The sequence below is a fragment of the Eutrigla gurnardus genome (genome assembly GCF_963514095.1).
Source record: "Eutrigla gurnardus genome assembly, chromosome: 15".
In the NCBI taxonomy this organism is placed as follows: domain Eukaryota; kingdom Metazoa; phylum Chordata; class Actinopteri; order Perciformes; family Triglidae; genus Eutrigla; species Eutrigla gurnardus.
In genome coordinates this window covers 21,709,816-21,727,401 of record NC_139938.1, presented here as the reverse complement: position 1 = coordinate 21,727,401, position 17,586 = coordinate 21,709,816, and the positions used below count along the sequence as shown (strand labels likewise).

The 17,586-nt window shown below is 44.1% G+C and overlaps 3 protein-coding genes across 6 annotated transcripts in view; 1 reads left to right on the top strand and 2 right to left on the bottom strand.

The window, feature by feature from the left end:
* fam53c (family with sequence similarity 53 member C) overlaps positions 1-17,586 on the top strand; it is a 157,946-nt gene that overhangs the window by 78,170 nt on the left and 62,190 nt on the right. The window lies entirely within an intron of this gene.
* Positions 4,813-13,036, bottom strand: nipal4 (NIPA like domain containing 4). 3 transcript variants are annotated; one of them, XR_014598448.1, is made up of 12 exons: positions 12,877-13,036; positions 11,221-11,322; positions 10,035-10,178; positions 9,544-9,600; positions 9,042-9,132; positions 8,793-8,953; positions 8,220-8,387; positions 7,909-7,988; positions 7,625-7,837; positions 7,254-7,532; positions 5,327-5,401; positions 4,813-5,295 (listed from the first exon to the last, which is right to left on the bottom strand). XR_014598448.1 is itself a non-coding variant. In XM_084029466.1 (11 exons), the coding sequence occupies exons 1-10, from the start codon at positions 12,914-12,916 to the stop codon at positions 7,272-7,274; spliced, it is 1,317 nt and encodes a 438-aa protein (XP_083885592.1). In that variant the 5' UTR covers positions 12,917-13,036; the 3' UTR covers positions 4,813-5,404; positions 7,254-7,271. The 3 variants fall into 3 exon arrangements, 2 of the variants coding, with proteins under 2 accessions (XP_083885592.1, XP_083885591.1); XM_084029466.1 differs by having other exon boundaries at positions 4,813-5,404; XM_084029465.1 differs by having other exon boundaries at positions 4,813-5,401.
* Positions 14,448-16,063, bottom strand: ins (preproinsulin). Of its 2 annotated transcripts, XM_084028671.1 has the most exons (3): positions 15,763-16,063; positions 14,756-14,951; positions 14,448-14,669 (listed from the first exon to the last, which is right to left on the bottom strand). In XM_084028671.1, exons 2-3 carry the CDS (start codon positions 14,937-14,939, stop codon positions 14,503-14,505), a joined length of 351 nt encoding a protein of 116 aa, XP_083884797.1. In that variant the 5' UTR covers positions 14,940-14,951; positions 15,763-16,063; the 3' UTR covers positions 14,448-14,502. The 2 variants fall into 2 exon arrangements, with proteins under 2 accessions (XP_083884797.1, XP_083884796.1); XM_084028670.1 differs by lacking the exon at positions 15,763-16,063 and having other exon boundaries at positions 14,756-15,129.

The following is a 17,586-nucleotide window of genomic DNA, read 5'->3' as shown; positions in this document are numbered from 1 at the left end:
AAGACACACAAAGAGGGGTTCTTCTCAACAATGAAAACTGTATTGCAGAGTTCAAACAGATTCAAATAGATTAGGTGTACAGTTATATAAATATCTATTTTTCTTTTATAAAGAAGCATTTTATGGAAGTAATTTATTCCCTCATTCTGGGGAAGATGAACCGGTGCGGGCGGAGTTGTGTTTTAGACACTGTAACACATGTAAAACTATACAGGATTACATTTGAAAAGAAAACTAAAGAGCCTAGCGATGTGGCTAAACAAAAGACAAAGCGGTTCTTTGTTATTTGCCCACCACTCCAGTGGGTTTTCCATCGTGGAGATATGGAAAGCTCATCTGCGCTGTTGTTGGCCCTTTTTTTTATTGGTGCTCTTGAAATGTGGTCCAAACAGCTCTTCAAAGTCACTCTCCAGTCTCGCTCGTTTGTACCTCCGGCTCCACCCCAGCGTTGTCCTCGGTGGGGATCTCAACCTCACCTATAGTGAAAATTAGCCACATTAATGGCAGAATTGTATTTTAACTATTTAACTGGTTGATGTAAATATCTGGTGTACATGGTTCTATATTTACCTGTATATCTAGTCTGCTCCTCTTCGTCTTTACGCAACATGAGTCGGGCGCGCCAGTGCTTCCTCTCTACTATCTTCTGGGAGGAACTTGAGATGCTTAAAACAGGGGTCTAGCATGCATGCCGTGATCGGGATGGATTCTGCCAACAAACGCAATATCAGCTTGAAGCGGGTTTTGAGCTCTTTCCGGACAGTGTCCTTGAAGGAACGAATAGCCGCCAGATCACTTAGCGTGTTGTCAGCCACGTTCAATAGGACCAGGTAGATGAAGGACAGCCCGACATGGGATTCTGCGCACATTATGGTTGTAGCCTTTGCTAGAGGCCTGAGCAACGGAATCAGCTGCTCCATCAGTTCCCACTGGTACTCTCTCATGGCGAGGGATTTTTGGGGATTAACTTTTGTCACTGTCTCATCGCTGCTCATACAGTCCCGGGAGCATAGTGAATGTGGAATTCCAGCAGGAGTGTGTTTACTTTTACTCCTAGCTGATCTTGATGTTTCTTCAAAGCACAATGGGCTACTGCAAAGTGGCGGAAATGACTTGCAACACGCCTTGCAGCATCTGTGGTCTTGGAGATTTCTGGTAAGTTCAGTCCTGCTTTTATTGCTAGTGTGTGTCCGGTGCATCCAAGTTGGTGGGGAAACTGCCCGCAGAGCTCCACTGCAAGGTTCATGCTGCTGGCATTGTCATGGATAGTGCAAAAAACAACGAGGTCCCACTCCTCAATGGTTCCTTTAGCCTCTGGGCTATATTCACAGCAGTGTGTCTCTCCGGCATGATAGTGGTGCACAGCACTCTTGATTTTAACTTCCAGGTGTCTTTAATGTAGTGAGCGGTGATGGTAATATATGGATCCGTGGTGCAAGATGTCCACAGATCGGTAGTTAGTGAGACACTTTTATCTTTCATCTCCTTGGCAATCATCGCTCTCAAAGTGTTGTACTGGAGCTTGATGCTGCTCCAAAGTGTAGCATGTGACAGAATTGTATAGCCCAGCTCGAAAAACGTGACTATGTTCCTGAAGCCTTCTCCAGAAAGTGGCCGAATATCCTCGATAACAAAGTTCACAAGCAAGTCTGTTATCTGCTGTCTTCTCTTGTCCGTGACTGAGTGCCTGGAAAAATCGCTGATGCTCGTCTGCCTCTGTGCAGTGCGTTGCTCGCTGCTGCTAGCATTACTGCTACTGCACTAATTGACTAGTTGGTGAAACCCCTAGTCCAAACCGGTCTGATACTAAGCCAAAGACCGGACCGAAACGGTTATACCAACATTTCCCACTAGGCGTTGCACTTGCCACAGCAGACCCTCCAGAGTGATAGTTCGTTTTTTTTTTACACAGAAGATTTTGCTGTAATCACGGAAAGGAGAGTCAGAAATAAACCGCGATGTACCGTTTATATAGAACTTTGCTTTGCGGTGTAACGTGTCTTTTATCGGCAACCCTACTGTGGTAAACATGGAGCTACAGCTAGCAGCAGGTTAGCTTAGCTACAGCTCACTATCACTAGTGGTCATGGAGTGTGCGTTGGATCACTCTGATTGCTTAATAACCACACCGCACTGCTATGACGTCTACAGTAACAGTGACACGTCATCTGTTGAAACAATGACGTGAACTTCTATAGAGGAGGCGCAGCCAGCTGGGTTCAGACCAACAACGTCACAACCTATCTACAGTACTACTGTGTTGTTACATTACAGTTACACACACACACACACACACACACACACACACACACACACACACACACACACACACACACACACACACACACAGGGCTAACGTTAGCTAGCGGCGACATAGCAACAGTTAGCAAAAAGCCAATTAACGATGGTTAGCAACCGACGTTTGACGTTCGGACTCACTGTTTGAAGTCCCCGTCGATCCCGGATCCGTTCTTCAGTGTAACTGAGGATAATACTCCAGTATGTATCAACAGACCCTGATCCAGTACGTCCTCCGGTCCGGTCCGGCTCCAGCGTCCAGAAGTAAAGATCCAGCCGCGTGACGTCACGCATTAAAGGGGAATAGTGAACTTTGTTTTTTTTTAGCGAGGCCTCAGACAGCTCTCTCTCTTCACACTCGTCTGACACAACCTGCGGGGCCGGGGGCGGGGCTATGCAAATGTCCTCTCGATGTGGTCTACTATTTGGAATAAAAAGAAATCCATTCAGTCAATCAGCCGTAGGCCTGCATAGAAATTGATCAATGGGAGCCATTGCTCCGGAAGGCTCCCATTGGCTCGTACCCTCCATCCAATCCCCTCGTCTCCCCTGCTCCTCGTCATCCCGCCTCGTCTCGGGGTGGGGGGTCTCAGAGGCTCAACTGATTTTCAGAATGTAGACCATAGATTTAAAATAGGATAATATTCGGATGATCCCGTTTGTATTGTATCATGAATTCAACATCTGATGTTTCAGGTCCAGGAGTCTCCAGTGGTATTCCAGTGGATCCGGTGACCGTGTTATCTGGAGTCCCTCAGCTGTAGGATCTTCTTTGGTGTTCCAGTGGATCCGGTGACCGTGTTATCTGGTGTCTCTGTTGGTGTAGATGGTAAACACAGATGGATTTTAAATAGACCGAAGGCTTTTACAAGGACACCTGCATGCTCATCTGAGAGTCACCAGTTAACACTGTCACCGGTTGAACCGGAACACCGGTGGCATCTATAAACCACCTCCACTGGACTGCTGATAAAACCCAATAAACTCAGGCCTCTAACCTGTAGCAGTGTCTGAGTCCAGCGGCCATCTTAACCAGGCCTTGTTGTCCTAGTTCAGAGGATCCTTCGGGTGGATCCATCAGGGTCCGACGTATCCTAAGATTCATAGTGAGGACTGGATGTGGATCAACATGGCGTCTACGAGGATCAGAAGAAACGCTCTCAGCCTGAAACCCGTCATGAAGCGTCTCCTCCATCAGGACGTACATACAAAGATCAGATATGATTTTAACTTCATATTGTGAGGTACCTCTTCTACGCTGGTTGCTAGGTGATGGGAGTGACCCCCCCCCCCCCCCCCCACACACACACACACACACATGCACAGGGAAAAGCCCATAATATTTCGAGGTATTGATGTATTTCTAGCATTTATTTGACATCATAAAGCTTCAGGATCGAACATGTGTCTGTGTGTGTGTGTTTGTGCTTATCTCCGTGGATCAGGGTGAGGTCGGCGGTGAGGAAGCGACGGTTTGTATGAAGACCCGAGCATTGTGAGACATTAAAGGAGCGTAGATCATCTCTCCCTCCCCCATGGTCAGTTATTCCAGCCATCACTTCCTGTTTGCTGAACCTCCTCGCTGCCTGCAGCCATGCAGCTGTGAGTTAAGAAGCGAGCTGACCTCCGACCTCCCGTCGCTGATCATCATCAGGCAGCAAACAGGCAGGAGACACAAAGAACAGAGGAACAGCTGATCTGTAACCACGGAGACGGTGGTAATCTGGCCCCGTCCGTCAGATTGAGCTCCGACAATCCAACTAATAATGTTATAGATCTGTCTTCATCAGAAACATGTTCAAAGAGATCCCCCCCCCCCCCCCCCCCCACCACGTCATGTGACTTCATGATCATGCTTACTCGTGTAATATACAGAATGTGTATGTGTGTGTGTGTGTGTGTGTGTGTGGAAGGTAGCTATCAGGTCTGTCCACCTGCTTCATGCTCCATAAGCTCCTTACCAGACAACAACAACACCCACACACACACGCATACATAAACACACATGTACACACACACACACACGTACACACACATATACACTCACACACAAACACACATGTACACATACACATATACACACACAGGGGAATACAGGGTGGACTGGGGGACTACGGGGTGGACCGGAGGACTACGGGTTGGACCGGGGGACTACGGGGTGGACTGGGGGACTACGGGGTGGACCGAGGGACTACAGGGTGGACTGGGGGACTACGGGGTGGAAGGGGGGACTACAGGGTGGACTGGGAGACTATGGGGTGGACCAGGTCCCTGGGGAGGCTGTTAGTCCTCGTGAACATCTGCTGAAGATTCAGGACTCTAATGAAGTGAGTCCAGGTAAAACTCAAGTCCCTTTTACTGGGCTTTTCTAGACTAATGTGGAGTGTCTCTGGAGTAACAGCGCCCCCAAGTGGACTTCTAGAGAACTGAACAAGTAGGAAAATATAATATATACATTATAATCATTATATTTATCATCATCATCATCATTAAAAAGAACCAAAACAATAAATGAGTAATTAAAACATGTTGTTCTTTATTGAAATGATCTGTGTGCATAAAAACATAAAGATATATATAAACAAATAACAGGAAACAAAGTTTGAGGAGTTTAAACATGAAACAAATGAGTTCAACAGTTAAACTTCAAATCAAAATGAAACTGAAACGTTTTCGTCTTCCTGTGAAGTTACGAGTCAGACGAAGCTGCTCTCAGTTGTTAGCTTAGCATAAACACTGGAGACGGAGGGAAACAGCTAGCCGGCTCCGTCTAACGTATGGAATGGAAATGGCTTCAAGACGTTGAAGCAGACAGGAGGTCATGCAGACAGGAAGTCCAGCAGACAGGAAGTCCAGCAGGCAGGAAGTCCAGCAGACAGGAAGTCCGGCAGAAAGGAAGTCCAGCAGGCAGGAAGTCCAGCAGACAGGAAGTCCAGCAGAAAGGAAGTCCAGCAGGCAGGAAGTCCAGCAGACAGGAAGTCCGGCAGACAGGAAGTCCAGCAGACAGGAATCCGGCAGACAGGAAGTCTGGCAGACAGGAAGTCCGGCAGACAGGAAGTCCGGCAGACAGGAAGTCCAGCAGGCAGGAATTCCAGTGATAAATCTGCTAACAGAAGAGTTGCAGTCGAATAGTCAAAAAATGAGCTCCTAACTCCTATTCCTTGACCTCTGGGGAAAACGTTGCGGGGTTAAGGAAAGGCGATAGGAGAACTCAAAAGGATTTAGGAAAAGACGGCCGCGGTGCTCAGAGAATCCGACCAGACTTTCACTAAGCTACGTCATTATAATGCGGCACTGGCTCCCAGTAAAATCCAGAATAGAATTTAAAATCCCTCTCCTCACTTACAAGGCTCTTAATGGTCAGGCACATTCAACTTTCAGTCATTAAGCTCCTCTTCTGTGGATCCATCTTCCGGTTCTGGTTCGGGAGGCAGACACTGTCCCCACATTTAAGAGTAGGCTTAAAACCTTTCTCTTTGACACTGCTTATAGTAAGAGCTGGCTCAGGTTTGCCCTGAGCCAGCTCTTAGTTAAGCTGCTGTAGGCCTAGAGTGCTGGGGGATTCATTTATAGTGACACACTGAGCCTCTCTCTGTCTCTTTCGATTGCAACCGGGAGTCTGGCTGTGCTTTCTGGTCCAGCAGAGTCCGCTGAGGTCCTGACCGATGCAGACTGCTAACTGATCTGACGTTAGAAACACCATATCTCCACCTGTCCGCTGTGTGACTGCTCAACTACTAATGCATTTTGGTCTACGGCGACATGGGATGGATCCATCTTGGTGTGGTGGTAGATCGGTCCCAGAAAATCACGCCCGACCCGAGCCTGTGCACATTCTGTCCGAGCCCGACCTGACCCAACACATTAACAGTAATTAAGAGCCCGAGCCCGATTTCAACCCGACAATTATTTTTAATGCATGCATAGGCTGTTGTATGTGCGTATCCGTTTTAAAACTACAACGCGTAATTCAAATAACACACAGTACTCCACTATTGAGTTGCACCAGTGCACATTCTACTACTGTGCTAAACATATAGCCAATTATATTTAATGTTTATAGCCTTCACCTCAGATTAGGCCAATAGAGCAATGATTAAAAAACATTTTTTAAAAAGACAGAACGAACGAACACAAAGGCTTAATCAAAGGCCCGGCCCGATCCGGCCCGAGGGTAGTGGTGGGAAATATCAGCCCGACCCGGCCCGTGGGTAGGGCTGGGCTACGGCTCGGGCAGAGAATCTAAACTCTACGTGGTGGTGCCTGCTGCCATGGACTACTACTGTTAATGCTACTACTACTATACTACTACCAACACCAAATGCAGCTGGAAGCCAAGGGTCTGGGCTGCACGAGATTTCTGCCTAAAAGCCTATTAAGGCAGTTTTTTCTCGCCACTGTCGCTGTAACGCCCCTGGGTGATGTTGGGACTTTGAAAATGTATTGACTCTGAAAATCATGAGCATATTCTAGTCCTGAAAGTATAAACAAGGCATGCACATCCAAAAAACTTACGCTGGGTGCTGGACAAAAAAGTCAATGATGAAAAAAGGAAAAATCCGCACACCAGCACTAAATCCGCACACCAGCACTAAAAATTGATTATCACCGAAAAGGAGTAACGTTTCAGTCTGAGGAAGGGTCTGCTAGCCCGAAACGTTACTCCTTTTCGGTGATAATACATTTTTAGTGCTTTGGAGCTCCTTGTTGGTGTGCGGATTTTTCCTTTTTTCATATTCTAGTCCTGCTCAATGTGTTAAGTGTCCTGAGATGACATCTGTTGTGATATGACACTTAAATAAAATGGAAATTAAATTGAATAATAATAATAATCGTTGAGACTGAAATACAGATCTAGTCTCTTGGATATTTTACATATTTTGTTTTTAATCTCTCGAAACAGGAAGAAACAGAAAGTGACTCTGAACTACAAAGCCCAGACAGGAAACACATACCTGTGTGTCTCTTCTTCTTCAGCTGATGATGAAGACCCTCGGTCCTTCCTCTCTCATGGGAGGAAGACTCTCTATTACCATGTTGTCCATCAGGCCGTATTTATCTTCCTTTTTACGCCAGCTTCTAACTCCTCCTGCTCCTCCTCCTCCTGCTCCTGCTCCTCCTGCTCCTCCTCCTCCTGCTCCACCTCCTGCTTGTCCATTGGCTGAAGCCTCCTCAGTAAGCCCCTCCCTTTCCAGTGGCTGAGACAGCTGATTGGTCAGCTGCTTCATTGTCATCTGTCAGAAGCAGTGAACATCACAGAAGTTAAAATGTGATTTCTGATGAATTAAAAATGTTGAGTTGTGATTTCTTTGGAGGGGCCACCAACCTGCAGCTCTTTGAAGAGGTGGAGCATGGCCACACCCACCACAATGACCACGAAGGCGCCCAGCGTGGTGACCACGTCCACTGCCGCCATGCTCCTCCACTCCTGGAACAGGATGATGGAGGTGGTCAGGACCACGCTGGTGAACAGGACGTAGTACACCGGGTACACCAGCAGGGTGCTGAAGCAGTCCAGGGCCTTGTTCAGGTAGTTCACCTGCAGGCAGACAGATTGTCACAAACACAGACAGGAGGACAGACGGAAGGACAGACCGGTGTGTGGCTCACCTGTGTTACTATGGAGACAATGAGAGTGAAGAGAAGGATCCAGGTGAGAGGATGAGCCAGAACGGAAACATCCGAAAACACTAGATGCAGAAACACACATCAGTCAGCAGGGGCTGATGGGAAATGTAGTGAAGCAACGAGTTTGCTTTAACGGCTGCTTTAACCAGCCAGGAAGTCTTCTTCACTCCAGCATGATGTTCATTTGGTACATTATGGTCCATTTAGAGTCCACCAGACCAGAAAGCAGGGGATGCCTTAGGGGGCGGGGCTACCTGCTGATGACACAATGCTGGTGGCGTTGTGGTTCTCACCGGTGTTGATTGCGATGGCGAGGCCCTTCACGGAGGAGACAGTGAAGGCTCCGAGCAGCGAGCAGATGCTGATGTAGACCAGGATGTTGGAGCGCCCAACCCGGGGAGAGAAATACCAGATGAGCATGCAGCAGAGAAGCAAGATGGCCGACGCGTACACCAGGAAACCTGAAACCCGAATGCATTATTACAGTGTTTATATGTATTTATAATATTTATTTGTATTTATATGTGTTTATGTGTATTTATTTATGTATTTATAATATTAATATACTAATATTTATAGTGTTTGTAGTATTTATATTATTTATAGTATTTATATGTATTTATAGTTTTTATATGTACTTATAATATTTATAGTATTAATAATATGTATAATATTTATGTGTTTATGTGTTCTGGTGCTCATGGGTAAAATCAGCTGATTGACAGGAAGTTGGTCGCTCTGTTGAAAGTGCTCTGAAGTACTGCAGGTCGCGTACATTAACTTGGGACTCATACCGGGTCTCGTGTCCTGGACCCGTGTCTCGAGTCCTAGACCGAGTCCTGGACCCATGGGGTCGCTGTACTCACCAGGCTCCAGCAGCTTGTCACTCATGTCCTGCAGTGATGTCACTTCCTGTTCCTGCGGGGCGTGGATGACCAGCAGGACGCTTCCCAGCACACAGAGCAGACAGCCGAGCTTCCCCACCAGGTTCAACACCTCCCCCAGCAGGTAGGAGGACAGCACTGCACTGCAGGAAACACGAACGTCTCTCTGTGACATCACATCCTGTTGTTACATGCTGTTGTTTAAACGTGAGCTGTGACAACTACGGCTACCTGATGAGGACGCTCAGAGCGCCCAGCGGCGTCACCAGTGTGGCCGGGGCGAACATGTAGGCGGCGAAGTTACAGACCTCACCGGCTCCCACTGCGGGGGGGATAATAAAGGTGCAACACTAAAGGTGTGGTAATAAAGGTGTAATAAGAAAGGTGAAGCAATAAAAGGTGTAATAATAAAGGTGAAGCAATAAAAGGTGAAATAATAAAGGTGTAATAAAGGTGTAATAACAAAGGTGAAGCAATTAAGGTGAAACAAGGTGTAATAAAGATGTAGTAATAAAGGTATAATAAAGTTGTAATAATAAAGGTGTAATATCATTGTAATAAAGATGTAATATAAAGGTGTAATAAAGATGTAATAATAAATGTGTAATAATACATAATAATAAAGGTGTTGAAAAAAAGGTGTAATAAAGATGTAATAATAAATGTGTAATAATACATAATAATAAAGGTGTTGTAATAAAAGTGCAATACTAAAGGTGTAATAAAGTCTTACTGGTCAGCAGGCCACCCCACCACAACCAGTCTTTCAGGTAGCCGTGACCTCCATCACCTAAACAGGAAGAAGATCAACTCGTTATTGTATTACTGTGTGTACGTACGTATATGAGAGAGAGAGGTTCTTTTTCCATTCAGGGTAAGTGGGTGATTAAATCGTATTGCCGTTCTTGCAGGACTTCCTCTCAAACAATCAAAGGATAAACTGGTTGAACAACTTTCTGTCGGACCGTTTGTTTGGTGACAAGAGTCCAAGCTGTGTTTATCAGTGACGCTTGAACTTTAAACCAGGTCTACACCTAGACCAGCAGACCACGTTCCTGTTCACAGCTGGTTCAGGATCAGTTCCATCGCAAACAAACTTCCTGCAGCTAAACGTGAACACGCTGGTAAAAGAGTCAATACATCAAAGCACTAAAAAGACATTTATCCCGTTGTCTGTGAACACATCGTCTGTGCAAACAGCTGCAGGACTCCGCCCCCTCTCACCTGCTCTCGTGCGTCCGGCGCCAGCCAATCGGAGGAGAGCTTTCTTCTTCAGGATGACGCTGCCACCAATGAGGAAGGCCGACAGCAGGGCCAGACTCAGACCCAGCCAGGGTCTGTAGAGGGTGTCTCTCTGCACATCTGGACCTGAACACATGACACGCCGACCAATCACATCACAGAGCTGAGCAGTCGCCCCACTGAGCATGAGACCTGGTCCTGTATTTGAGTGAGACCTGGTCCTGTATATGAGTGAGACCTGGTCCTGTATTTGAGTGAGACCTGGTCCTGTATTTGAGTGAGACCTGGTCCTGTATATGAGTGAGACCTGGTCCTGTATTTGAGTGAGACCTGGTCCTGTATATGAATGACACCTGATCCTGAAAACTTTCTGTAGACTCCTGCAGGAGGTGTAAGAGTCTGGTATCCATGGAAACACAGCCCCTCCCCCTTACGCAGGAATGAAACATCTCATTATCTGGGGAACTTTTAAATATTATTCTCCTATAAATATTTTTCACATATTTTATCACTGTTGTTTTATAATGTTTTCATCAAATGTGCTTCACATATTTCACAAAAATTTTACATTTGACATGAATTCTGATCTGATCTCAGAACAGAACAAAATGTTTTGTTGGTAAAGATTTCATCAGCTGTTATCAACATCCTCAGAATTAATGCAGGTGTTTTTAATCCAGCAATTATTTGTGATATTAATCTCTAATTTTAATAATTTAAATGATTTGATTTTCTATTTAAAATTACTATTATTATTATTATTATTATTATTATTATTATTATCCCTCTTACAACGGCAGCTCTGATTGGCCGGTTGTCACATGTTGGTGGTGGATAATTAATTAAATAAATAAAGTTAGTTGGACATTGATGAACCATTTGACGGTTTCTGTTTCCGAGTCTGAACCAAACAGAAAGTAAAGCTGTAGAGAATGTACTGGATTACTTTGTATGCAGTATGGATTATTGGGAACAGGAAGGCTGAATATTAACGCGAACATGGAGGAACAACGATGTTCTTTGTGTTTTTGAGGAAGCGTCAAGTCTCGTTCCTCTTAATGAGGTTTGGTTCTGTTTCCACCGATATTTAGACTTATGTGATTTATATGATCACATGAAACACATCACATTAGCAGAATATTTCTTTTTTTTTTGCGAAATGACACACCTGTGGTGTTGCTGCTGTTGTGCAGGTGTATGTAGACCAGCTGGTCTCCAGGACCTGAACACACCAAAGACTGGGAGCCGCACCACAACCTGACCAGGGACCCTGCAAAAAAGCATATGAATGATGTTACAATATAACAATATAATAATATAATAAAATAATAATAATATAATGTAGCAATATAATAATATAACAATATAATAATAAAATCATATACTAACATAACAATATACTAATATAATATTATAACAACATACTGATATGACTGTTGCCTCCTGTGTCTGTGGTGAATTATTGCGATAATTATAAATATTGTCAGCAGAGACTTTACAGCTGATGAATCGACATGTTTAATGAACTGTTCCTGTTTGTATAAAGTTGACACTGTTTACTTGTTTGAGATTATTTGATTGTTTCGCTAATAAAGTTGTGTTTTATCTGTGTAGAAATATGTTTCTTAAATAGATATAACGTGATTCTAGGATGTTTCTGTCGTTTTCATCACATTTTTAATCTCAATTTGTTTTGCAGGATAATCTTGAAATTAAATATTCATATAATTGTATACGTAGTAAAAGTACACAAGTAATGTGAGAAAGGTACACTTTGAGGACCAACAGTAGACGGACTCCTCATTATATTTAGTTTGTATAAACAATATTGACAGTTTGTATAGTTTGATTGTATATAAGTCAACGAATGAAGCACTTCCTGTAGACTGATTCCACGTACTGGTTCCACGTACTGGTTCCATGTACTGGTTCCACGTACTGGTTCCACGTACTGGTCCCACGTACTGGTCCCACGTACTGGTCCCACGTACTGGTTCCATGTACTGTTTCCAGATACTGTTTCCACATACTGGTTCCACATACTGGTACCACCAGTGAGCCGGTTCACATGAGACCAGTTTCATGTTGACCCTGTCAACAGAGCCGCCGCCCAGAACACAAACCACTTGAATACCAAACACGCCTCCTTCACTGACACTCAGGAAATATCAAATATTTACCTCACAGCTTCTAAATTCATGATTCACTTGCTGGAAACGATTAAGTCATAATCAATCATGTTATTGATTATTTCTGTCATTACAACCAAACTTGATCAAGAACAACCACGTTATGATTATCATTCATATTATTATTTTAGATTCCTCTTGTGTTGGAAAAAGTATCCAGATACTTTACTGAAGTAAACGTAGATCAATAACGAATAATCAATCAGCAGCTGTTTCATCATTGATTCACTTTTAATAAAAATAATAATTCAAAACACCCAAAAACCTGAATATTTGATGTTTCTTTTGTGTCTTATATGATTTGAAACTAGATATATTTGAACTTTTGGAGAAAATGATCGATGAACTGACAGTTGATTCCAAACACAATCGTTGTTTATTTACAATTATATTAATATAATGTATTAACTGACATGAACTTTAAATCTTTAGATTCATGAATCCTTGAAAGTCGTAATATTAAAACTTTACTGCAGTAAAAGTTCATGAGTACTCTGTACTACAACAGAAACTTGATCTAATAATCGATCTATTAATCGATCTTAGGAGTTTATTTAGTTCCTTCAGGAGGAAACACGAGGCCGAAGAGAGCGGATCGATGAAGAGACAGCGGATCGATGATCGGCGGTTCTTACCGTCGCTGCAGGTCTCGTTGTCCAGGTGAAAGTCCCGCATCGCGTCTCTGTGGGCAGAAACGATCCGCCAGAACCTCAATCCGGAGTCTAGACGGAGACCGGCTCGTGGTCCCGGTTCCTGAAGTCCGGACTCTGCAGCTCTGTGGTCCCGGTTCGACCGGCGGAGCTCTCTCACTGAAGCCGATAAACAAAGCGACACCTGACCCCACCCCGCTCCGCCCCGCCCCGCCCGGGACGAGCCGTGACGCGCAGCAGGTGCACCAGCGGCCCCCCCCCCCCCCCCCCCGCGAAACCACCGGAAGTATCAAACAATAAAACGTTCGCTACATTCAGATTACGATACTTTATGATTCATATTTTAATTAATAATCTACACAAACAGATGAGGAGTTTATTAAATATGACGTTTTGTTAGAGAGTCAGTCACTCCACTAACTTTGGTTTCCATGGTAACGTGTTTTGGCGTCGTCATGGTATTAGTACTTAGTGTAACATAGTTTATTGACTGTAGTATTAGTACTTGTACTGTAACATAGTATCCTGACTGTAGTATTAGTACTTTTACTGTAACATAGTATCCTGACTGTAGTATTAGTACTTTTACTGTAACATAGTTTCTTGATTGTAGTATTAGTACTTGTACTGTAACATAGTATCCTGACTGTAGTATTAGTACTTTTACTGTAACATAGTTTCTTGACTGTAGTATTAGTACTTTTACTGTAACATAGTTTCTTGACTGTAGTATTAGTTCTTGTACTGTAACATAGTATGCTGACTGTAGTATTAGTACTTTTACTGTAACATAGTTTCTTGACTGTAGTATTAGTTCTTGTACTGTAACATAGTATCCTGGCTGTAGTATTAGTACTTTTACTGTAACATAGTTTCTTGATTGTAGTATTAGTACTTGTACTGTAACATAGTATCCTGACTGTAGTATTAGTACTTTTATTGTAACATAGTTTCTTGACTGTAGTATTAGTTCTTGTACTGTAACATAGTATCCTGACTGTAGTATTAGTACTTTTACTTTAACATAGTATCTTGACTGTAGTATTCGTACTTGTAGTGCAGTAGAAGTGAGTGCTTTGTTTCGTCTTCTTCACGTCATGCTGGTGCAGCATGTGACTGCTGCCCTCTCGTGGCGGAAGTCAGATTAACACCTCAACATGTGTAAATCAATAGAACACGTTTAAATCAATCAGGTTTGAGCTTCTAACAGAGGATAACCATCCGGAACTGTCACAAAACGAATATATATTCAGATATCAAGATATTAATCAGTTTATTGATCTTTTGTATTCAGATTCTTTTGCTTGAAAACTTTAAATTAGTTCTCGGGGGTCAGGGGGCTAAAAACAAAGTACTGTCTGCAACATGGAATCAGATGGAGGTTTTTAATATTACTAATATGTAACAATCCTGATTTCTTCATGAAAATAAATGAGTCGTGAACATGATTTTATCTTATTTCATATCTTAATCTTTATCTTAATAATAATAAACACGGATCCCAATATTTGAATTCACAAAACTTTATTTTCTAGGAAAAATAATTTCATCCAACTCTCAGCATTTGTTTTTCAGAGTCAACAGAAGGGGAGGGGGGGGGGGGGGGGGGGGTTAGTTGCAGTAGTTCTGCAGGTCGAAGATGTTGCAGGGCCGGTGGCAGCACTGCTCCACGATGCCGCGCTTCACCATCATCTCCATCTGGTCCTTGAAGGCGAACTCGGCCACCTCGTTGGCTCCGCCGTCCGCCGCGCCACCGCCTGACTTCGGGGGGAGGAGACCTGCCGGGGAAACAGACGGGTGTTCAGGTGTTAACCAACCAGGTTCCTACAGGAGACACGGGGCAGGGTGGAGGTCTGGGTCTCACCCATCAGAGGGTCCACGTCCCTCTTGGGGTTGTAGAAGAAGCCCCGGTCCCCACAGACCAGGTACAGGGCGTCCACCAGGTGGGAGCCACACAGGTGCTGGGGACCTGGGACCGCCTGAGACCCGGGCCACGACAAGACCAGTAAGACCAGGAGAGACACGGACTGGAGCCACAGAGCCGCCATGATGGAGGAGAGCTGGACCCAAGAGACCAGAACATTAGTATTAATGAGTATTAACATGAGTATTACTACTCAAATTAGAGAGGGAGATAATAGAGGAGAAGATGGACCCAAGAGACCAGAACATTAGTGGGAGAGGGAGCAGATGGAGGAGAAATCCAATCCACTTTATTTATATAGCACGGTTTTAACAAACACAGGGTTTCCAAAGTGATGCACAACAAGATAAAAGTTCATAATAGAACCCTAATAGTAATAAAATAAATAAAATGCTGCCTGCAAAGGATAAAAATAAGCACATATACACATACAATCATAAAAGCAACACCCTACATGGTGATAGGAGCCAAAGAAAACAGGTGAGTTTTAAGAAGAGTTTTAAAATGAGACTGTCTAAATGGGGAGGCCTGTCTAACGTTCAGCAGCAAGCCATTCCAAAGTTTTGGAGCTGCAACGGCAAAAGCTCGCACCCAATAACCCCCATATAAAGTGCATCACAGTAATCCAGCCGAGTGGTTTACCGTCAAGTGCTGTCTCTGAAAGATGAGCGGGAGGAGGAGATGGAGGAGGAGATGAAGGAGCGGGAGAAGGAGATGGAGGAGATGGAGGAGGAGAAAGGAGAGATGGAGGAGCAGATAGAGGAGATGGAGGAGGAGATAGATGAGCAGATAGAGGAGATGGAGAAGTAGATAGAGAGGAGGAGATGGAGGAGCAGATAGAGGAGACAGAGGAGCAGATAGGAGATGGAGGAGCAGATAGAGGAGATGGAGGAGCAGATAGAGGCGATGGAGGAGGAGATAGAGGAGCGGGAGGAGGAGCACCTCACCTGTAGAGCAGGAGACTGATGAACAGGAGGAGCAGGTCAGCTGGATGGTGTGAGACAGAACAGACCTCCTCCTCTCCTCTTATACTCCGTCTCCTCCACCAGGACACGCCCACTGGGACGGTGTGCTCGCTGCTGATTGGTCGGTTCCAGCACTTAGTAGAACAAACAGAGTTAATGAGCCGACATGATCTGATCACCTGCTATTGACGACCACTGATCAGCAATCAGCTTCCAGGTGCTGCTGACATCATCACCATCTTCACCTTCTTCTTCTTCACCATCATCTTCTTCTTCACCTTCATCACCATGTTCTTCTTAACCATCATGACCATCTTCTTCATCACCTTCTTCTTCACCATCATCACCTTCTTCTTCACCTTCATCACCATGTTCTTCTTAACCATCATTACCATCTTCTTCACCATCATCACCTTCTTCTTCTTCACCTTCATCACCATCTTCTTCTTAACCATCATCATCTTCTTCACCATCATCACCTTCTTCTTCACCTTCATCACCATGTTCTTCTTAACCATCATTACCATCTTCTTCACCATCATCATCTTCTTCTTCACCTTCATCACCATCTTCTTCTTAACCATCATCTTCTTCTTCACCTTCATCACCATCTTCTTCTTCACCATCATCATCTTCTTCTTCACCTTCATCACCATGTTCTTCTTAACCATCATTACCATCTTATTCACCATCATCACCTTCTTCTTCTTCACCTTCATCACCATCTTCTTCTTAACCATCATCTTCTTCTTCACCTTCATCACCATCTTCTTCTTCACCATCATCACCTTCTCTAAAAGATAGATTAATAATGGAACTAGCTAACCACCAGAGTCACATGACCCTGAGAATCGCTGAATGTTCTACTCGGTTCTGTTTCTACAAGAACTCTTATTATACAATATCATATATGTATTATTCTGAACTATGACTCGTTTTGCACACACACACACACACACACACACACACACACACACACACACACACACACACACACACACACACACACACACACACACACACACACACACACACACACACACACACACACACACACACACACACACACACACACACACACACACTTTGCTGACGCCGTCCGTTTGTCACTGGGAAACCCAACTAGCCGTGAGGAGTGTTGCCATGACGACCTGTTGATGATGGAAAACCCGGCTTGTTTGTGAGACGTTCAGTGAAGATGTCTCTCTCAGATCTCCCAGAAACTAACGCTGCATCTCGCTGACGCTGCCGATGTTCCCTCACACGTTCATCTTGTCCTCCTCTTTCTGCTCCTCTTCACTTTCACCTTCCTTCTCTTTGGAAATGCTGTTGAACCAAAATACCATTTTAGTTTTGAACATTTTTTTATTTTTGCAGCTTTAAACAAACAAAACTAAATATAACTACAAAACTAAATAAAACTAATACAGTTGAGACGACTAAAATACACTCAACAAAAATATAAACGCAACACTTTTGTTTTTGCTCCCATTTTTCATGAGATGGACTTAAAGATCTAAAATTCATTCCAGATACACAATATTACCATTTCTCTCAAACATTGTTCACAAATCAGTCTAAATGTGTGATAGTGAGCACTTCTGCTTTGCTGAGATAATCCATCCCACCTCACAGGTGTGCCACATCAAGATGCTGATCTGACATCATGATTAGTGCACAGGTGTACCTTATACTGCCCACAATAAAAGGCCACTCTGAAATGTGCAGTTTTGTCTCACAGCAAAATGCCACAGATGCCATAAGCATTGCGGGAGCGTGCAATTGGCATGCTGACAGCAGGAATGT